The sequence below is a fragment of the Rhinoraja longicauda genome, chromosome 11 (genome assembly GCF_053455715.1).
Source record: "Rhinoraja longicauda isolate Sanriku21f chromosome 11, sRhiLon1.1, whole genome shotgun sequence".
Classification (NCBI taxonomy): Eukaryota; Metazoa; Chordata; class Chondrichthyes; order Rajiformes; family Arhynchobatidae; genus Rhinoraja; species Rhinoraja longicauda.
The window spans coordinates 9296289-9320295 of NC_135963.1; the positions used below are offsets into that span (position 1 = coordinate 9296289).

The window sequence follows — 24007 nt, forward strand, 5'->3', positions numbered from 1 at the left end:
GTTCCAGAAGTACACTGGCCCCATCCCCGAACTCTACCGCCGCTACATTGATGACTGCATTGGTGCTACCTCTTGTACCCATGCAGAACTCACTGACCGTACATCTCACCACTAATTTCCATCCTGCTCTTAAATATACTTGGACCATCTCCGACATCTCCCTACCGTTTCTGGACCTCACCATCTCCATCACAGGAGACAGACTAGTGGCTGACATCTACTACAAACCCACTGACTCGCACAGCTATCTGGACTACACTTCTTCCCACCCTGTCTCCTGCAAAAAGTCTAACCCCTACTCCCAATTCCTCCGTCTACGCCGCATCTGTGCCCAGGATGAGGTGTTTCACACTAGGGCATCAGAGTTGTCCTCATGTTTTAGGAAACGGGGCTTCCCCTCTTCCATTATAGATGAGGCTCTCACTAGGGCCTCCTCTATATCCCGCAGCTCTGCTCTTGCTCCCCCTTCCCCCATTCGTAAGAAGGACAGAATCCCCCTTGTCCTCACCTTCCACCCCAGCGGATCCAACACATTATCCTCCAACATTTCTGTCACCTCCAACTGGACCCCACTACTGGCCACATCTTCCCATCTCCTCCCCTATCTGCGTTCCGCAGAGACCGTTCCCTCTGTAACTCCCTGGTCCACTCGTCCCTTCCTACCCAAACCACCCCATCCCCAGGCACTTTCCCCTGCAACCGCAGGAGATGCAACACCTGTCCCTTTACCTTCCCCCCTCGAATCCATCCAAGCACCCAAACAGTCTTTCCAGGTGAGACAGAGGTTCACCTGCACCTCCTCCAACCTCATCTATTGTATCCGCTGTTCCAGATGTCAACTTCTCTACATCGGTGAGACCAAACGCAGGCTCGGCGATCGTTTCGCTCAACACCTTCGCTCAGTCTGCCTTAGCCAACCTGATCACCCGGTGGCTGAGCACTTCAACTCCCCCTCCCAGTCTGACCTTTCTGTCATGGGCCTCCTCCAGTGTCATATTGAGGCCCACCACAAGTTGGAGGAACAGCACCTCGTATTTCGCTTGAGCAGCTTACAGCCCAGCAGTATGAACATTGACTTCTCCAACTTTAGATAGTTCTTCTGTCCCTCTCTTCCCCTCCCCCTACCCAGTTCTCCCACGTTCTTCCTGTCTCCACCTATAATCCTTTCTTTGTCCCACCCCCCCTGACATCAGTCTGAAGAAGGATCTCGACCCGAAACGTCACCCATTCCTTCTCTCCAGAGATGCTGCCTGACCTGCTGAGTTACCCCAGCATTTTGCGATACTTTCGATTTGTACCAGCGTCTGCAGTTATTTTCCTACACTACTAAGCTGCAGTGAAATAATTTTAGAAACGCATACATTCCCTAGACTATGATCTTACAATCTTTAGTGAAATGCCCAGGGTCTCTCAGTCCTGAGCTAGGTCTGGCTTGATGCTGTGGAATCACAGAAAGAGTGGGCTCTGCCACAGAGATCAGCAACCCATCTCATTCTGCAAGAACGGAAGAATCCGGGAAATCCAAGGGCGGAGGAGTCTGCTTCTTGACCAATAATAACTGGTGCAATCCTGGAAATATTAAGACGCTTTCTCGTTCCTGCTCGCCGGACCTGGAACATCTAACTATCTCATGCCGACCATTCTACCTTCCCCGGGAGTTCAGCTCGGTGATCATTACAGCCGTCTATATTGCACCACATGCGAACACCGACGTGGCACTGTCGACCCTACACGATGTGTTGTGTCGACACCAAAACAAGAACCCCGATGCAGCTGTGCTGGTGGCTGGAGATTTCAATAGGAGAAATCTCAAAAAGGTCATGCCCAACTTCTACCAACACATCACATGTGTCTCCAGGGGGGATAGAACTCTGGACCACGGCTACAGGCCGTTCAGGAAAGGCTACAAGGCCGTTTCTCTCCCTCCTTTTGGAAAATCTGACCATGCTGCCATTTTCCTGCTGCTGGAGTATAAACAACGGATAGTACGGGAAGCGACAGTGACAAGGGACGTAAAGCGGTGGGCTGATCATTCAGAGGCCATGCTGCAAGATGCACTGGGCGATGTCGACTGGAATATGTTCCAAGCAAGTTCCAGAGATGTCAATGAATTTGCGGAAGCGGTTACGGACTTCATTGCCACAATAGCCGATACCATCATCCCCACGGTAAGGGTCGGTATCTTCCCTTAACCAAAAACCCTGGGTGGACAGGTCTATTCGCGTGGCCTTGAATGCTCGCACCGCTGCTTACAACTCTGGCCTGGCATCCGGCAATATGGACGACTACAAGGGAGAGTCCTACCGACTGCGAAGGGCAGTGAAAGATGCAAAAAGGAGATACCGGGACAAGATGGAGTCACAGATGGAGCAGTAGGACACCAGGCACCTTTGGCAGGGGCTACGGACTATAACTAGCTACCGGTCCAGCCCCCCCCCTCCTTAGCTGATGACCTGAACTCTTTTTATGCACGGTTTGAGACGGTAACACCCCCAGCTCACCGTCTAAAAACAGCACCGAGGTGGCGCTGGTAGCGAGGCTGGAGGGGGATCCACCGCCGGGAATGTGCACACATTCTCGGTGTCCGAGCATGAGGTGAGGTGGGCTCTGACGCGTGTGAACACGAGGAAAGCTGGAGGCCCAGATGGTATATCTGGGCGAGTACTAAAGTCGTGCTATTCAGCTTGCTCCAGTGCACACCACAATATTCAACCACTCCTTGGCCAAGTCCGTGGTCCCTGCATGCTTCAAAAGATCCATCATTGTACTGGTGCCAAAGAATGCCTCTCCAGCGTGTTTAAATGACTACCGACCGGTGGCCCTCACCTCGGTTGTCATGAAATGCTTCGAGAGGCTAATCAAGAAGCACATCTGCGCCCTCCTTCCTCGCAACATGGACCCACTACAGTTCGCATACCGTCCGAACAGGTCCACGGATGATGCGGTCTCCCAGGTTCTGCACACCGCTCTCTCTCATCTGGACAACCAGGGGGGCTATGTGAGGATGCTGTTCATTGACTTTAGTTCAGCATTCAACACAATAGTCCCCAGCAGACTGGTTGAGAAGCTGCTGGAACTGGGGCTTAGCACCCCTGTGTGCCTCGGTCCTGGACTTTCTCACCGCCAGGCACCAAGTGGTCAGGATGGGGGAACACACATCTAGCTCCCTCACCCTGAACATAGGATACCCCCCAGGGTTGCGTCCTTAGCCCCCTACTGTACTCCCTGTACACACATGACTGTGGGGCCAGGTTCAGCTCAAACTCCATCATCAAGTTTGCTGATGACACTGTGGTGGTGGGCCGGATCTCCAACAACAATGAGAAGGCCTACCGGGAGGAGGTGGCTGATCTGGCACTCTGGTGTCAGGACAATAGCCTCCTCTTGAATGTCACTAAAACGAAGGAGCTGATTGTGGACTTTAGAAGGGCTAAACATCCAAGGATGTACACGCCACTGGAGATAAATGGGTCTACTGTGGATAGGGTGAGCAGTTTTAAATACTTGGGAGTCCGCATCACAGAGGATCTGACATGGGCAACGCACATTGCCGCACTGGTGGGTAAGGCCAAGCAGTGCCTTTACCACCTTAGACAGCTGAGGAAATTCAGAGTGTCTCTGAGGATCCTTCATTGCTTCTACTCTGGGGCTGTAGTGAGCATCCTGTCCGGCAACTTTACAGTCTGGTTTGGGAACAGCTCTGCCCAGGACAGGATGGCCCTGCAGAGAGTAGTGCGTTCGGTAGAACGCACCATGGGAACTACACTCATCCCCCTGCAGGACCTATACATCAGGAGGTGCAGATCCAGAGCAAACAAGATTATGAGAGACCCCTGCCACCCCAGTAACAGACTGTTCCAGATGCTACAGTCAGGCAAACGCCTCCGCTGTCACGCTGTGAAAACGGAGAGGATGAGACGGAGTTTCTTCCCACAGGCCATCAGGACTGTCAACTTTTATAACTCCAGAGACTAAATTTTTGTCTACACTATAGTAACTTTATTTATATGCTGTAACTGTAATTCTTTTTTGTGCACAATCCGCAGGCATTGCCACTTTCATTTCACTGCACATCGTGTATGTGTATGTGACAAATAAACTTGATTTGACTTGACTTGGACTGATATTGAGTCCTGCAAGTCCTGGACCTGCTTCACTTCAAATGCCAAAATAAAGGCCAATTTTACTAGGATAAGAAGCGATGGAGCAAAAGTAAAATGATTCTACCAGCTACTTAACAGAAAATCAGTCTCATAGCAAAGTCAAGAAAAAGATTTCCACCAAAAAAGTGGCAGGTCTGCCAATTCTAACCACCCTGGATGTCCAAGACCTCAGGACAGGAAAAAAAATGGCAGATACCGGGAGCTTAATTAGTTTGGTTTAGTTTAGAGATCCAGTGTGGAAACAGGCCTTCGGCCAACCAGCAACCCCCGCACACTAACGCTATCCTACACACTCTAGTGACAATTTACACCTGTATCAAGCCAATTAACCTACAAACCTGTACATCTTCAGAGAGTGCGAGGAAACCGAAGATCTCGGAGAAAACCCACGCAGTTACAGGGAGTACGTACAAACTTCGTACAGATAGCACCCGTAGTCAGGATCGAACACGGGTCTCTGGCACTGCAAGGCAGCAACTCTACCGCTGCGCCACTGTGCCGCCCTTAATACTGTAGAAAACCTGAATGATTACAGAAAATGTTATGAGTGATTTTTTTAAAAAAATTTAAAAAGGAGAGCACCGAAAGAAATACACTGACAGGGAAAAAAGCCCAGAAAATCCAGAGCCTTTGGGAGAATAGAACAATGAAAATGTAAGACACGAAATGCTGGAGTCACTCAGCAGGTCAGGCAGCATCCCTTCACAATATGGATAGGCGAAGTTTTGGGTCGGGACCTTTCTTCCTTACAAAAAATAAGTAGGACCTATTGGTAACTAATAAGGTAACATATGCAAAGAACGAGGAAACGGGTAGGGTTCTTAACAAATACATTGTAGCTGTCTTCACGCAACACAAAGCCAATGTTGCAATTATGGAGGAAGTGTACAAAATACTAGAAGAGATAAGCATAGTAAGATAAAATATCAAGCAATTTAGCATCTTTGAAAGTAGATAAGCCACCAGTCACAGATGAAAGTTATCGGAGACTGTTTTTAAAAAAAAGAGCCGATCTTCATTTTTTTTATTCGTGTCTGTTTTCAGAAATGGATGTGGTAATGTCCAAAAAGTGGAAGGGGTAAACCAAGTAAATGCAGGCCAGCTAGTTTAACTTAAGTGACAGGAAAATTATTGGGATACCATAAACCATCATTGGCAAAGATAGATTAATCAACAACAGTCAGTCAGGCTTCAAGGCAATGTCACCTTTTGAAAAGGGAACGAGGGATGATCAGACAATGTATTTGATACAGTTAACATAGACTTCAGCAACATTTTTCACAAGGTGTCATATGATGAATTGGTCAATAGGTAGAATCCATGCGATCCAGTGTGGCAAACTGGGCCAAAAACTGGCAAGAAATAGAGGGCATGTGTGATTAATGTTTTTGTGCCTAGAAAATTGTAACAAATGAGGTTCAAGGCTCAGTAGGCAGTCCCCTGCGGGTTTTTTTTGTTTGAATTGATAGATACAGCATGAAAACAGGCACTTTGACCCACCAAGCCCACACCAATTCACCCATTCACACCAGTTCTACATTACCCCACTTTTTGCACCTTCTTGTATAATAAGGGCAATTTGTAGAGGTCAATTAACCTACAAATCTGTATATCTTTCGATGGGGAGGAAACCGGAGAACCTGGAGGAAAATCACGTGGTCAAACTCTACAGACATGGCATGGCAGCATCTTGTGCCATGCAATGTGTTGTGCATATTAGCAACTGACTGAGTATTTCATGCAGAGGAAGTGATAAAGTCCAAGGAAGATGAACAAAATTGATCATGTGGTTGACAAGATGGAAGCTTTCAAAATTGGTCAAAAATTATTGTTTTTGCTGAATACTAATTTCTTCAACTTGATTAGCTGTATAACCTGTTTTATGACATTATGGTTATTGTTGTTGAATGGCAGAGGTCACCTCGAGCCAACCCTGACAGCAACAGAGAAATCCATGCCGCATTAGTTCCTGGCTTTTCTGATATTTTTCTTTGAAGTCAGCAGTGGGTACTGCCAATTCGCTGCTACCAGCAAAATCTAAGCCTTAAGCTTTCCTATAAAGGTTTATATTTTCAAGCGTGATATAATACTGCAATGAATTGTACGAATAGTTGAATCTTTTAGCTGTGCCTAGTAGCACTTTCCCTTGGAGAAGGTCAGTAGTATTCAAGGTAAAAAATGTCTTTCCCCCAAATTGACCATTAAAAAAAACGATATGGGAAATCTTAGCTGTAAACATGAAAAAATTAACTTAATTTGTTACTCATCTCATTTGCTTTTGTTGCAAGTCAAAACTTCACCCTCAACATTGATGGTCTCCCAGTATCCACCTCCCCTCACATCCGGAATCTTGGAATCATCTTTGATCAAACCCTCTCCTTCGACAAACACATCAAACACATCACAAAGACAGCCTTCTTCCACCTCAAAAACATCGCCCGTCTCCGTACATCCCTCTCCTCCACAGCTGCAGAAACCCTCATCCACGCCTTCATCACCTCCCGTCTGGACTACTGCAACAGCCTCCTCTATGGCTCACCCTCAAAAATAATCAGTAAACTTCAATACATTCAAAACTCCGCTGCCCGTCTACTCACCCACTCCCCGATCCGTGACCATATCACCCCCGTCCTTTACAAGCTCCACTGGCTCCCCATCCCCCAGAGAATCCATTACAAAATCCTCCTCATGACCTACAAAGCCCTCCATAACCTGGCCCCATCCTACCTGACTGACCTCCTCCACAGGCACACTCCCACCTGCACCCTCCGCTCTGCTGCTGCCAACCTCCTGTCCCCCCCCATCCGGACCAAACTCAGATCCTGGGGGGACAGGGCTTTCTCCATCGCTGCTCCCACCCTCTGGAACTCACTACCCCAAACCGGGGTAGCATTACATTTGGAAAGTGGAGAAATCATCGGACAAAGTCAGCATGGATTTACCAAAGGCAAATTATGTCTGACGAATCTTATAGAATTTTTCGAGGATGTAACTAGTAGAGTGGATAAGGGAGAACCAGTCGATGTGTTATATCTGGACTTTCAGAAGGCCTTCGACAAGGTCCCACATAGGAGATTGGTGTACAAACTTAAAGCACACGGTATTGAGGGTTCAGTGTTGAGGTGGATAGAAAATTGGTTGGCGGACAGGAAGCAAAGAGTAGGAATAAACGGGTCCTTTTCGGAATGGCAGGCAGTGACTAGTGGGGTACCGCAAGGCTCAGTGCTGGGACCCCAGTTATTTACAGTGTATATTAATGATTTGGACGAGGGAATTGAATGCAACATCTCTAAGTTTGCGGATGACACGAAGCTGGGTGGCAGTGTTAGCTGCGAGGAGGATGCTAGGAGGCTGCAGAGTGACTTGGATAGATTAGGCGAGTGGGCAAATGCATGGCAGATGCAATATAATGTGGATAAATGTGAGGTTATCCACTTTGGCGGCAAGAACAGGAAAGCAGAGTATTACCTGAATGGTGACCGATTGGGAGAAGGGGAGATGCAACGTGACCTGGGTGTCATGGTGCACCAGTCATTGAAAGCAAGCATGCAGGTGCAGCAGGCAGTGAAGAAAGCGAATGGTATGTTGGCATTCATAGCAAGAGGATTTGAGTTTAGGAGCAGGGAGGTTCTGCTGCAGTTGTACAGGGCCTTGGTGCCTTAGAGGGAGTACAGAGAAGGTTCACCAGATTGATCCCTGGGATGGCGGGACTTACATATGAGGAAAGACTAGATAGACTGGGCTTGTACTCGCTGGAATTTAGGAGACAGAGGGGGGATCTTATAGAAACATATAAAATTCTTAAGGGGTTGGAGAGGCTAGATGCGGGAAGATTGTTCCCGATGTAGGGGGAGTCCAGAACCAGGGGTCACAGCTTAAGGATAAGGGGGAAGTCTTTTAGGACCGAGATGAGAAAACATTTCTGCACACAGAGAGTGGTGAGTCTGTGGAATTCTCTGCCACAGAAGGTAGTTGAGGCCAGTTCATTGGCTATATTTAAGAGGGAGTTAGATGTGGCCCTTTTTGCTAAAGGGATCAGGGGGTATGGAGAGAAGGCAGGTACAGGCTACTGAGCTGAATGATCAGCCATGATCATATATGCATGGCGGTGCAGGCTCGAAGGGCCGAATGGCCTACTCCTGCACCTATTTTCTATGTTTCTATGTTTCTATGTCAGAGACTCCTCCTCACTCACCACATTCAAAACATCATTGAAGTCTCACCTGTTCAGCACTGCCTTCAACCACTGACCGTCACCTCACCTTCTGTCTCCTTTTTCTGTCCGTTTACTTATTTATCTATTTATTTTCTTCTCTATGTTCTAGTAATCCCTGTAAAGCGTCTTTGAGTGTTTGAAAAGCGCTATATAAATGTAATGCATTATTATTATTATTATTATTATTAAAGGATCACAAGCATGAAGTATTATTTGTGTCTCCCTTCAATAATTATTTGAGTGGACTGATTCTGTGGAGGCCACATGATATGAAGGATTAGCAGGATTTAAGGATACAACTTTCTTAAGATCTGTCCTGAGCCCAGATGCAAATTACATAAAAGGTTCATCAACTCCTATACTTCTTAAGATTGAGGCGATTTGGTTTGTTGCCAAAAACGATCAAAATTATCAGGCTATATAATTATACGACTCTATCAAACTTCTATGTCTACAGTTGAGAACATTTAAATGGTTGCGTAACAGCCTGATCGGTAAAGGGCCTGTCCCACTTTAAGCGATTTTAAGGCGACTGCCGGCGACTGTCAAAGTCGTAGCAGATCGCCGAACTTTTCTTTTACCTGACGGCAATGACCACAACAATGCCGAGTCAGGTCGAGGTTAAAATGTCTTCGGAAACATTACGAAATTCCCACGCTGTCAATGCTTCTCCGGCCATGATCGCATTGAATGGCGGTGCTGGCTCGAAGGGCTGAATGGCCTACTCCTGCACCTATTGTCTATTGTCCTAATCTTTGCTGAAATCACTGACAGGTCGGTAAGTACTTGAGAGTTTTGAACTATAACATCTTGCCTGGGTTACTTAAAAACCAAGCTTCACTGAAACAAGGCATAAACCAGATTTACTTCCAGTTTACTAATAGCTGTATTAAAAATTTTTTTTTTTTAAGTGATTAAGTGGATTTTTGTGAAAAGTGTGTGGGCATTCTTTGAAAATGTACGGGAGATGCATATCTGGTTTCTGGGTTGCATATCTGGGTTGGAAGCCCACTTTAAATGTAATGGCTGATGGCCATAAACATTACGAAAATTCCCACGCTTACCTGACCGTCAAACTGTCGCCTCCAATCTACCTGTCAAATGTCCTAACGGTAGGGTGGTGAAGGTGTGGAATTCTCTGCCTCAGAAGGCAGTGGAGGCCAGTTCGTTGGATGCTTTCAAGAGAGAGCTGGATAGAGCTCTTAAGGATAGCGGAGTGAGGGGGTATGGGGAGAAGGCAGGAACGGGGTACTGATTGAGAGTGATCAGCCCTGATCGCATTGAATGGCGGTGCTGGCTCGAAGGGCTGAATGGCCTACTCCTTTGTCTATTGTCTATTGTCTAAATAAATTGGTTAAACACAAGCATTTTATGGTATTTTGAAATGACTTTACTTATTTTAATATAATGTGCTTCTAAATGCATCTAAGAGAACCTAGCAAACCTGGGGACAGCAGGCGGCAGCGCCCACAATAAGCAACGATACCTGGCGACAAGCCAGCTGTCGCCGAGAAATTTCACTCCGGATGATTTCTCAGCGACGCGCTGAGATCCACTACGATTCTTGGAAGATTCCTCATGATCATGCCCGCGACACCTGGCAAACTGTCGGCGACAGCCTAGTCGCCGGCAGTCGACTTAAAATCGCCTAAAGTGGGACAGGCCCTTATCTCAAACACCCAGGCACGCAGGAGGCTTCAGAAAATGGTAGACATTGCCCAGCCCTTCCCATAGCAGGGATCTACAGGAGGCACTACCTCAAAAAGGCAGCTATCATTGTCAAAGACTTATACCACCTTGTCCACCTGCTCAAATCTGTTACCATTGGGAACAAGGTACCGAATATCAAAAACCGAGACCTCCAGATTCGAGAGCAGCTTCCATCGGGCTCCTGAACTCTGCACAGCAATCATCAGGCTCCTGAACACTGCACAGCACTAAACACAACCCAACCTCAGAAACTATGATCCACTATGTACTTTGGTTTGGTTACACAATGAACTTCGGTTTTGCATTTTATGCCCTGGTTACTTCGTATCATTGATTATTAACTTATTGTATTATTTATTATTTTATGTTTATTTGTGTGTTATTGCATTAATGGGGCTGTAAAGCTGCAGCAAGTAGAAATTTCATTGTTCTGTTTCTGGTACAGGTCCACCACCGATTTTCCAGCAGCTGGTCGTCCGGTATATCCTTTAATCCAAACAAAATTATAAGAGCTCACTTGAAATCCCCTTCCACCCCCCCCGGAAGTCCCCTGAAAATGTGGCACATAGGCCTGGTACAGCGGGCACTGTATCATTGGGACTTCTGCGGCCGATCGGCGGGTCAAATTTGCCCCCTACAGCTGGAACTCTGGAACTCCAGCCCAGCTGGAACAGCAGATCCAATCCCATAGCCAACATTCGAGGCCAGCTTTGCAGGCATGTATCTTGGCCCTCAGTGGCCTAGGTAGACAGGTCCAGGGCCGTTGCGCTCCTCTCGGGGCCGTGACCTCTGTTGGTCTGGCAAAACGGAAAATCCAGAAAAGGTCTGGAACCAAGAATGCTGGAAAATCGGTGGTGGACATGTATGACAATTAAACACTCTAAACTCTTGATATCCTAATTCAATCTGCACTAGCGGCCGAGTGTAATACTTATACAAATACAGAATAATTTACACGGTGCCAACCAAGGTTCTCGAAGAGCTTGCGAAACAAAGTATTTTTGAAGTATGATCACTATTGTAATATGAGAAATACAGTACCAATTTGAGCATGACAAGATCCCACTTAAATTAATGTGGCAACAAACAGACAATCTTTTTGTTGGGTTTTATCAAGTAGATATTACATTTATGTTATAAAGTTAGAGGACAATAAAAAAAGATTATGGCTCAGACAAAAAAAGCAAGTTCATTTTACAGTTAACTTCCTCAATGAATCTATCTGTAGCTTCAATCTTTTGAAAGCTTATAATTTGAAATCTTACAATGCAAGTCTGTTGATATTTCTAAAGTGTCTTCTGCAGGATAAATCCAAATTATAAATGTCAAGTGGTACTATGATATATGTTTATATTGTCTATTCGATGGTCATATTTATCCAATTTGTGTTGATTCTGTAATAATTATTTCAGTGGGACTGATTGTGTTTTGATTTTCAATGTTGTTAGCTAATTTCACCAATACAAGGTTTGCAATCTCTGGAACAGAAGAGATGGGAAAAGAATCCCAATCCAGGAAATGTTCCATAACCTATGTTGGAGACGTGAAATGCATTGAGTTCAGTTATAACGCCAGAGTGAATACCAACATTATTATTATTGTAGGAGCCATTTATGCTTAATTCAAGTACTGTCATTGTGTTGTGGCTATGTTTTAATGTTTCTAATTTATGTCCTTTTTGCCTACTTGTGGGTGTGACTTAATGCGTAATGGGGAGTGTCTAGGTGGGAGGTGGCTAGCGTGGCAACAGAGGTTGTGGGTCAGTTTAGACTCGGAGGATGGTGAGCATACAGTGCCACACGCGCTTGTATCATCTATATTTGTAAGAACCACACGGTAATAACTGCAAGATTTCTAGATATTGTTAGAAGAAGAAACAGTTGATAAAGTACGGAAACTGATGAATTACTCTATGATTTATGCTACTTTAATAAAACCAATTAATGAAGAAAAGAAGTTTGGAAGATTCGTTTTGTCATATCAGGGTGCGACGTGTGCGTAAGCTATAACTACATTTCATCCCCGAGAAGTAATGGCTATTGAAGTGGGATTTCGAGATGGTATAGAAACTGCCATTACAATTATTATTATTAGCCTAAACTAATAGACCATAGAAAGGAGTCAAACCCCTTACCATAGAATATTGTATCTTCAATGTTGACGCCACAAAAACCCAGTGATTGCTTTTATGGAAGGAAATACATCATCCTTATCTGGGCCATTCTTAGTCACGTGTGTGACCAAAAATGTGAAAAATTGTGGAATACATCTCTTCTAATTCTGAAAGCATTACAGGTATATTGTTTTGTACTATATATATGACTTATATATGTCAAAGTTTATCAAATGTTTATATGTTATGCTGACAATGTTTGTTTAGGGTCAGAGGTCAAATATGACTGGTCATATGTGTGACCATGTGTGGTCACACACGTGACCAGTCATATTTGACTTCTGACCCTAAACAAACATTGTCAGCATAACATAAAAATTTCACTTGATAAACTTTGACATACGTCATATATACAGTACAAAGCAATATACCTGTAATGCTTTCAAAATTAGAAGAGATGTATTCCACAATTTTTCACTTTTTTGGCCACACACGTGACTAAGAATGGCCCATCTGATCTTGCCAATATATAAACTCTCAGGGAAACTTGGTTGGCTCTTAATCATTCACTGAAATAGGCAAATGAGCCAGTTAGATCAAGCTACTAAAAAATATTTAAAAGTTGGCCATCTGGCATCAGTGATCAGCAGATAGGAAAGACACACCCGACACAGTCAACCATAAAACATTGTTATTTTTCAAATAGGAGAGGTGACACACAAATTTCATTCGGAGATCGTCACTGGATACTGTAAAGGACATTGCACCATAACACTGAGAACGCCAGTTCCAGAGCTAGCTGTGCCTCTAGCTAAGCTATTACAGTAAGGAAGCCAAATAATCTGCCGGAAATAGCAGGGGACCGGGGGTCAAATAAGATGGAGGAACTGAGTGAAATCCAGGTTAGTCGGGAAGTGGTGTTAGGTAAATTGAATGGATTAAAGGCCGATAAATCCCCAGGGGCAGATAGGCTGCATCCCAGAGTGCTTAAGGGGGTAGCCCCAGAAATAGTGGATGCATTAGTGATAATTTTTCAAAGCTCTTTAGATTCTGGAGTAGTTCCTGAGGATTGGAGGGTAGCTAATGTAACCCCACTTTTCAAAAAGGGAGGGAGAGAGAGAGAAAACGAGGAATTACAGACCAGTTAGTCTAACATCGGTAGTGGGGAAAATGCTAGAGTCAGTTATTAAAGATGGGATGGCAGCACATTTGGAAAATGGTGAAATCATTGCACAAAGTCAGCATGGATTTATGAAAGGTAAATCATGTCTGACGAATCTTATAAAAAATTTCGAGGATGTAGCTAGTAGAGTGGATAAGGGAGAACCAGTGGATGTGTTATATCTGGACTTCCAGAAGGCTGTCGACAAGGTGTGCTTTCGACAAACGTAAAGCACACGGTATTGTGGGTTCAATATTGATGTGGATAGAGAACTGGCTGGCAGACAGGAAGCAAAGAGTAGGAACAAACGGGTCCTTTTCAGAATGGCAGGCAGTGACTAGTGGGGTACCGCAAGGCTCAGTGCTGGGACACCAGCTATTTACAATATATATTAATGATTTAGACGAGGGAATTGAATGCAACATCTCCAAGTTTGCGGATGACACGAAGCTGGGGGGCAGTGTTGGCCGTAAGGAGGATGCTAGGAGGCTGCAACGTGACTTGGATAGGTTAGGTGATTGGGCAAATGTATGGCAGATGCAGTATAATGTGGATAAATGTGAGGTTATCCACTTTGGTGGCAAGAACAGGAAAGCAGACTATTACCTGAATGGTGGCCGATTAGGAGAAGGGGAGATGCAACGAGACCTGGGTGTCGTGGTACACCAGTCATTGAAAGTAGGCATGAAGGTGCAGCAGGCAGTGAAGAAAGCGAATGGTATGTTAGCATTCATAGCGAGGGGATTTGAGTATAGGAGCAGGGAGGTTCTGCTGCAGTTGTACAGGGCATTGGTGAGACCACACCTGGAGTATTGCGTACAGTTTTGGTCTCCTAATCTGAGGAAAGACATTCTTGCCATAGAGGGAGTACAGAGAAGGTTCACCAGATTGATTCCTGGGATGGCAGAACTTTCATATGAAGAAAGACTGGATAGACTCGGCTTGTACTCGCTGGAATTTAGAAGATTGAGGGGGGATCTTATAGAAACTTACAAAATTCTTAAGGGGTTGGACAGGCTAGATGCAGGAAGATTGTTCCCGATGTTGGGGAAGTCCAGAACAAGTGGTCACAGTTTAAGGATAAGGGGGAAGTCTTTTAGGACCGAGATGGGTTTTTTCACACAGAGAGTGGTGAATCTGTGGAATTCTCTGCCACAGAAGGTAGTTTGAGGCCAGTTCATTGGCTATATTTAAGTTAGCTGTGGCCCTTGTGGCTAAAGGGATCAGGGGGTATGGAGAGAAGGCAGGTACGGGATACCGAGTTGGATGATCAGCCATGATCATATTGAATGGCGGTGCAGGCTCGAAGGGCCGAATGGCCTACTCCTGCATCTATTTTCTATGTTTCTATGTTTCTATGTTTCTAGTACAGTTATAATACTGTAGCAAGAGTCTTCAATATTATGGTAGTCCAACCAGAATGGAAAACTGCCATGGTGTAGCCTGTACGCAAAACAGTGCAAATCAAATCTAGTTAATTACTACCCACTCAGGCCATTTCCAATCATGGGAAACTTCATCAGCAGTGTTAATGAGCAGCATTTACATTTTTAGAAAAATAAAGGATTTGGTTTACATAATCATACTTGCAGAAACACAACTTTAAAACAAAGTCTCGATTTCACATCGTCATCATCCACGATATATTCTGGCCCACATGCAGATCAGATTAAATTGAGATGATAGCACAGTGGCACACATTCAGGAGTGAATCCAGTCAACCCATCCCCCCAGAAAAAGACTGACCATTCACCTCATCTCCAGCCCTCATGATTTTATACCTCCAATAAGTCACCCCTCAGCCTCTTACGTTACAAGAAAAAGCCTCAGCGTCCAGTCTTTACTTACAACTCAAGCCCTCCAGTTTTGGCAACATTATTGTGAATCCTTCCTATAGCTCAGTGAACAGAACTGCACACAATATTCCACATATAATCTCAACAATATCTGGTACAGTTGTAACATGTCCCAACTATTGTACTCAAAACCCTGACCGATGAAGGCCAGCATATCAAGTGTCTTCTTCACCATCCTGTCACCACTTTCAGCGAACTATACACTTGTACGCAAAGATCTCCCTGTTCAACAACATTCTCCAGAGCCTTCCTGCATTTACAATGTAATTTCTGCCCTGATTTAATTTACAAAAATGTAGCACATGTCCGAGTTAAATTCCAACTGCGTTTCCTTGGACCACTTTCCCAATTGTGCAAGATCCGGTTGTAATCCAAAATAATCTTTTTCATTATTGGCTAAACTATTAATCTCGGTATCATTGCAAACTTACTAACCATGCTAATAACATTCCCATCTAAATTGTTAATACAGACAACAGTTTCAGGTTAGTTTATTGTCACGTGTACAGAGGTACAGTGAAAAGCTTTTGTTGCGTGCTAACCAGTCAGCAGAAGGGCAATATATGATTACAATTGATCCATTTACAGTGTATAGAACAATAAAGATTTAAGAGTGTGAAGTGATTGCAATACGAGTTTGTAGATCTGCTTCTGTGGCTAACACACAAATAATCTCCTGTGTTGGGCTACAACAGTGGGCCCAGCAACGATCCCTGCAGCACACCACTGCTCAGACCTCCAATCTGAAAAACAACCCTTCACTGCCAGCCACAGATACAAAAGGCTTGAAAGCACACAGCACCAGATTCAAGAGAAGCTTCTTTCCAACTATTATCAGACACTTGAGCAGACTGCTCATATGCTTACCCAATATTCCAATCTACCTTTTTGCAGGCTTTTTTTTTTTAAGCTGTATTTTCTCTGTAGCTGGAACACTATATTCTGCACTCTGGTTCCCCACTATTTTTGCACGATCCGTTTTACCTGTGCTTGTTATAATCTGCCTGGACAGCGTGCAAAACAACGTCTTTCACTGTATCTCAATATACCAATTCCAATATCGCCCACTGATTCCTATCACCAAGCCAACTTTGTATCCATTCGACGAGCTCACCATGGATCCTCCTTGATCTAATCTTCTGTTGGAATGGATTGGAGTGTATTACCTACAAAAAGTTGGTCAAACTTGAATTGTTTTCTCTGAGGCTGTAAGGCGACGATGAAAGAATGTAAAATTATGAGAGATATGGATCAGGTAAATGTCTTTTTCCCCAGAGTACAAATGCCAAAGACTAGATGGCATTGCTTTAGGGCAAGAAGGCTTAAAAGAGATGTGCAAAGCAAGTTTTTGTTTTCTTTACACACGGAGGGATAACTAACTGCAATGCTTTGGAAGATGAAGCAGATGTGATAGCAACATTTAAGAGGCACAAGATAGATGAACAGATAGGGCATAGAGGGATACGGACCTTGTGCAGACAAATAGGATTCCTTGGATTAGCACATGTACAAAGGAACTGCAGATGTTAGTTTAAAGGAAGTAAGCCAATGGAATGTTGGCCTTCATACAGAATACAGAGCCTTTATTTGTCATTCGGTACCGAGGTACCGAACGAAATTACGTTACCAGCAGTCACACAAAAAAAGAAACACAAGACACATAACCCCAACACAAACACCCATCACAGTGACTCCAAACACCCCCTCACTGTGATGGAGGCAACAAAACTTCCGCTCTCTTCCCCACGCCCAAGTCCCCGCGGCCGAGCCACACCGGGCGCTGAAACATCCCACGGCCGAGGAGTTGAGTATAGGAGCAAAGAGGTCCTTCTGCAGTTGTACAGGGCCCTAGTGAGACCGCACCTGGAGTACTGTGTGCACTTTTGGTCTCCAAATTTGAGGAAGGATATTCTTGCTATTGAGGGCGTGCAGCGTAGGTTTACTAGGTTAATTCCCGGAATGGCAGGACTGTCATATGTTGAAAGACTGGAGCGACTAGGCTTGTATACACTGGAATTTAGAAGGATGAGAGGAGATCTTATCGAAACGTATAAGATTATTAAGGGGTTGGACACGTTAGAGGCAGGAAACATGTTCCCAATGTTGGGGGAGTCCAGAACAAGGGGCCACAGTTTAAGAATAAGGGGTAGGCCATTCAGAACTGAGATGAGGAAAAACTTTTTCAGTCAGAGAGTTGTGAATCTGTGGAATTCTCTGCCTCAGAAGGCAGTTGTTAAAGTTCGATTCTAATAGACAGACAACAATACCATAAAGTGGTAAAACATTAGAGTCTTTATTACGCCGGCGGGAGTGGGAGAGCTGCAACGCAGTCACTCGCAGTCACTCGAAGACCTCACTCACTTAACAGAGTGTTTCAGCAAACTTTTTATGCACCATATACAATGGGTTTTTAGAAGTGGTAACAGAACCAGACACCCCATACAGGTGGTCTTGCAAGAGGATAGTTCAATGAATCATCACCCACTATCACTGGCCATTGTCCGAGGTTAACAATTGAGTATATTAACATAAACACACCTTCCTGGTGCTCAACTTTAGAATGATTATAAGGAGGCTCAGTCTATTAACATAAACACATCTTTTTTCTGGGGCTCAACCTTGTGGTAATTGTTAAGGGGCTCAAGTCTACTTGGTGCTCTTCTGTATCCGTATCCTGTCCTTTGTAAGATTACAACACCCCTTCTGCAATCTCAAGCCAGCATCTACACAGAGGTAGACTTGCCGGCATCTGAGGTATGCATTTTAACTTAGTGACAGTTCATCTTCATGTAGCATTTGGTCACATACACCTTAACCCTTAAATCCCCTTTTCTCCTTTACACAGTGGAGGCCAATTCTCTGAATGCATTTAAGAGAGAGCTAGATAGAGTTCTTAAGCGGAGTCAGGGGGTATGGGCAAAAGGCAGGAATGGGGTACTGATTGAGAATGATCAGCCATGATTACATTGAATGGCGGTGCTGGCTCGAAGGGCCGAATGGCCTCCTCCTGCACCTATTATCTATTGTCTAAACCGAAGATAGACACAAAAAGCTGGAGTAACTCAGTGGGACAGGCAGCATCTCTGGAGAGAAGGAATGGGTGACGTTTCGGGTCAAGATCGTTCTTCAGACTGTGGCTGAGACATCTCATTCTTTCCTCACAAATTTATTTCATTTCAGTTTCTAGAAATGGCTAGCACAATGGTTGCAGCAAAGACTATGAATTCTTTCATCATTCTTTCTAGTGCTACTGTTGTGCTCCAGAAATAGCTGTGCCTCTAGCAAAATTATTCCAGTTGATCTACAAAAATAGAATCTACTCAGCAAACTGTAAGATTATCTAGATAGGATGCACCATGCAAAACCTAATTTGGATAATTGCTGATCTACCTGCCTTCCGTAAATTCAAAGTGATGAAAGTGATCGAAGATAATACAAAGTGATAATCTGCATTCTCAGCAATAGCTTTCTCATCGGTAATCAGTTAAATTTTATCAGGTGATTAATTATTCACTGCTCCACCTTAAGCCTTGACTGCAAGAGGTGAATATTGACCAAAATACTGAACTCCAGAGGCCAAGCAAACATAAAAACAGCGACATAGAAAAATGCAACAGCCCTCACCTACCCATGTGTGTGTTCTGCCATTCAATAAAATCATAGCTAATTTCTACCCAATTCCTTGATAGCCCACTTGTCTAAACGTATATCAATCTTTGGCTTATATTTTGGACCACGCCAGATAGCTGAAACTAAACACTCAATTGCTATGACAGCTATAGTGGAAAGAATGATGGAAGCTGTGAGTTTGCAGGAACAGAGATAAGTGAAAGTCAAATCTTTGAATATGGCATAAGAAATTGAGAACATGTTAATAAGATGATGTCTTAAGTCAATTAAGTCGAAAAGCAAGGAAATTAGGTTGAACTTTTGTTAAAACAATAGTTTGGCAGATGATTGCATTCAATACTGTTCACACCATCATAAGACAGGTAGGTACGAAGGTGATATAGATTTTGCAGGAAAAAAAGATTTAGGGCATTAGTCCTTTGGACAAGGGATCTCAATTATGTGGACACACTGAAGAAAGTAAGGCAACAATTTGTTGAAAATCATCTAGTATTCAGTCAAGGTGAATAGTAGTTGTTTCCATTAATGGCAGTTGAGTAAACAGAACACAACTTCAGGTGGTTGTCATGAGAAAGGAATATTTTCCAAACACAAGTTTGCAAAATTTGGAATTTAATACCTGTTCAGTAACCGTTTGCAAAATGAATTGAATAGATGTTTGAAGAAGAGAAGAAATAAAAATTGTGGGGCTATGGCTATGGGATAAGAGTTGGTGTATGAAACTACTAGATTGCAGAGAACTGACACAAATCTGACGGGCTGCCAAACTTTCATCAGAACTACGATGTTTAAAATACTCAACAACTAAACCTTCACAGAATACAGAATGTCAAAATGTTTACAACATTTGAAAAATAAAGTTTCTCGTCACTTTAGTCTTGAAAAGCTGACCCCTTATCATGTTCTCAATTTTCTAACCAAGGGAAGCTAGTCCCTCAACATCTATTCTACAATTCCTTCATGGATCCTTGAGTTTCAATGAGGTCACCTCTCACCTAAATTTGAGTATAGACCCATCCTACTCAATAGTCTCACAAAAGGAGGCAAGGCGGCAAACTCCTTCATTAGTTACCAAAATAGTATTCCAAAATACACTGCTTCCAAAGAAGCATGGCCGGACAGTTAAGGAGACCAAACCCACACAAGGCCCAAAAAATTAGTTATTTCCTTATTAGTTTTAGTATGAAATACAGCACGGAAACAGGCCCTTTGGCCCACCAGCGATCCCAGCACATTAACACTATCCTACACCCAGTAGGGACAATTTACACTTATACCAAGCCAATTAACCTACAATCATGCATGTTTTATAATCCAACCTTTTACAAACGTTGCTGGCAGAACAGCAATTTACCCATGTGTTTCTGAAATTGTGTTCCAAATTCACAACTGCTCTTTAGGGTGGGGAAGCAGGCACTTGAGATCATCATCGCATTTCATTTCAACGACAAACCACACAGCATCTCAAAATGGAAGGATATTGTCATTCCTCTGTCATTGTAGGGTCAAAAGCTTGCAATTCTCTCATAGCTCGCTGGGAATATCGTTCACAGTCAAGAACAGTGATATGAGAAAACGCACACCCTTCTCAAAGTTAATTATGCATCCGCAATAAATGTTGGTATATATTTGATATTTTAAGATGAGCAGTGACTATTGGTCGCATAAAGAAAAAAAATTCAACTAGATAGAATTTTGGGGAAAAAATCATTCCTTTTAACTTGTACAGTTTCATCAGGGTTCCATGCAATTGGAAATGTTTATTCAATAGTACCAAAATCAGCAAACACACTGCTCCAACAAGCAGTGGCAGGATATTTTGTTGCCCTCAGCACTCGCTTTATAGCCAGTTATTGATGCAACTCAAAAGATTACACATTTTATGTTATGTCAAGCTAACAAAGCATATATAGCTCTGCTTTTCAACATATATTAGAAGATCCCATGGGGCAAAAGAACACTTTTGATTCCATTCCTATTCACTTATCATATCATATCATATCATATATCTACAGCCGGAAACAGGCCTTTTCGGCCCTCCAAGTCCGTGCCGCCCAGTGATCCCCGTACATTAACACTATCCTACACCCACTAGGGACAATTTTTACATTTACCCAGCCAATTAACCTACATACCTGTACATCTTTGGAGTGCTCTGTTTAAATATGAAGCAAATATGCCAAATATGAAGCAAATATGCCAAATATTTTCAAATTTCTAACATTTAATTTTCAGCAAAATCAATGAAAAAAGCAATTTATAATAATTTTTTTCTGCAATCTTCTTTTAAAAAGGTTAAATTAATAGATTCAGCTTAACAGACCCTTTCGCATTTCTAAATAAAATTACCAGATCATCATTGCATCGTCCAAGGAGATGAAACTTTTGATAGTGTGGAACAATTTTTCAGCAAACTGATGTCAACATATTATATTTTTTTATCTAAGCAAACATATCGATAAATGAATTAACCTTCATTAGATGGGGTGTGATACAGCCAAGTGGTATTTCTCAGTACATGAAAAGAATCCATCTTGTAACTTTTACTGGCAAGAATCGAACATAACAAATTTTTAAATAAAAAAGCTACAAAACTATTTGCTAAAAATGCAAGAACACCCAAATTGAGAACCAATTGATAACCTGGCCACGATATTGCAAATATTTGAAATATGAGAGTGATTATGATAGTCCTGTCAATTATGAACAGGTTGACAAGGAGAGCTGAGCATTTGGTATGTTACAAACTCTCCCCACATCGTACTGTAACTTGAAATTCAAATGAAATCCAAAAAGATAAAGAATAAAATTGAAAACCACATGTGTTTATAACGTACATCTAGAAAATCCAGGTGGAAATCATTCCACAGTACTATGTAGAATGGCTAACACCTGCCTTAAAAGTTCACCAGAAAAGATAATTATGCATTCAATTACCATTTTTAGGATGTGTTATGTAGAAACTGGACACGATACATGGCTAGAAAATAATTAATGTAATTTGAAAATAATTATTTAGCTATAAAGCACACTTTATAGAACTACAAATTTCCAATTGAGATAATTTGGAAAGAATATTAAGATGGAAATTTTTGAGATCAAACATGAAATAAGACATGCGTTATCAGTTTTCAAAAACCAAGGCAATGAACCACTTACATCTTTGTATTTCTAATCTGAGGTAATATCACCATAATTGAACATTTTAAATTACATTGTTATACTGTCCATGATCATGCCAATGGTGAACTTTCAACTATCTTACGTTTCAAGAATTGAATTAAACTGTTACTTTTTAGTTTAAACCCCCCAGTCATGATTGCAAATTTATAGCTTTCACAAGTTATGTGAACATTTAAAAACTTCTTACGTGATGCTTCGATTTATCTATATTTAATTAACTTTCAAATCCTCCTAATAGTAATTACCTTCTTACAGCATTAAAACAAAATCACACAGAAATCCAAAGGTTAATGTTGTGTATATCATTGGCCTTGGTGCTATTCTTTGGTAACAAAAGCCATCTAACACCAAGAAAATTAAATGTAAATATATGTTATGTGGGGCATGTTTCAAGATTAGCAACCCAAGTTGAAAGGGATAGAATAGAAAGCCACAAATTACAAGCCCTTTTTAATTCCTACAACACTTTCCTGGTATGTTTCTCCCATTTTGCCCAGAATCAAGAATTGATTTTACTTTGTGTGCGAGTGTTGGAGAGTTCCAGAACCCATTCGTAAAGATATCATTATCTCGAGGCTCAAAATATATAACAGTAAAAAATAGATTAAAAACCTAACTTTTTATTTATCTTGATTGTTGGGGTGGGCAATAAACCCAAATATTGGTCCGGAATGTCATGTTGGCGTGGCAAGAAAGACATGGAAGCGCTGTGTGTGCCCCATGCCGCCAGGTTTGTGTCAGCGTGAACATGTCACGCCACTGTGTTCACTGCTCCCAAAAGCCACAACCCAACCAAGCAGCTGGATGCTGCGAGGAGGAAAGCTGGCACACGAAACATGCACTTCAAAAAGAAAGCCCATCCAAACCGAACGACCCACCGTCAACCCCGAGCACCAAGCGAGCCGCTGAGTTCCGGCGGTGGAAAAAAGTTTTGTTGCTTTTTTCCCCCAAAAAATAAAAGGGTACGTACCTTTGGCACAAGGGGAAGGTGCGCGATGCGGCCGAGCTGCCTGGGTATGGTGTTTTATTATTGTCAGCGGTCGTCCTCCATCCATTCCAGCGCCGCCATTTTGCTTTACTGTTGTGCGAAGATGGCGGCGGGAGGGAGGGAAGGAGAGATGGCGCTGGGAAAAGCCCTCCCACCCCCCACAACCCCCCTCTTTCTCAAGCCCGGCCGGAGGCAATCCCAGCCGCCTTTAGCAACATAGCAATTTCCGAAGAGAGGAAACAAAAGAAAATATCAAGTAAGGTGTTTGTTTTTCGCGGCCGAACGAGAGCTGCAATCCTTTGTCCGGCCGCCGTGCGTATGGCGGGAGTGGAGCGCCATGCCGGGCAGCTGCAGCTCGGTGGCTCTTCGCTTGTTGAAGTGGCAGCCGCTGCAACCGTGAGGGGCAGCAGCAATGCAAATGGTGGTAGCTTCCTGGCCAGGTGTTCCCTTTCCACACACAAACGCACGTTTGAAATATATAATAATCCTACCCCGTTCTGGCAGCACTGGGTGAATGAACTTCACCGCAGCATAAAAATCAGCAGGCAGGTATTAAAGAGAAGAGCGTCAAGACCAAGGAAACTCGACGCTTCTTTCAACCTACTCCAAGAGAACAATCATTGTTGGCTGTTGGGCCAGCTTTCCAGCCCAACACACTCCCACTCCCTCATGAGACGTTGGGAAACCATAGCCCTCAGGCAAAGAGGGCAGCCAAATAAAATTAGTTGTGGCGAAAATAAATTAATTATCCAGATGCAAACTCTCCAATAACAATGCCGTGGTACATTATTTTACTAAATATGATTAAAATATTTACAACGTCCACAGTTTTACATATGTTGCAAAATCATTTTATAATAAAACTACTGTAAATGAAATCTGAAGTAATAAACTGGTAAAATGTTTTAAAAAGCTACTAGTGCTGGATAGCATATCAACAGGAATTATTGACAACTGTTGGTTTACAATGTAGCCTTGATTACTTT

The 24007-nt window shown here is 43.2% G+C and overlaps 1 protein-coding gene across 3 annotated transcripts in view; it reads right to left on the reverse strand.

The window, feature by feature from the left end:
- Positions 1–23397, reverse strand: part of LOC144598264 (zinc finger protein 644-like) — a 97365-nt gene extending 73968 nt beyond the window's left edge. For all 3 annotated transcript variants that reach the window (XM_078408201.1, XM_078408200.1, XM_078408199.1), the window contains exon 1: positions 23004–23397. Coding sequence is in view for 2 of the 3 variants with exons in the window: in XM_078408200.1 (XP_078264326.1) it covers positions 23004–23088 (85 nt within the window). In the remaining variant the exon portion in view is untranslated. The remainder of the gene's footprint in view (positions 1–23003) is intronic.
- Positions 23398–24007: the final 610 nt, after the last annotated feature.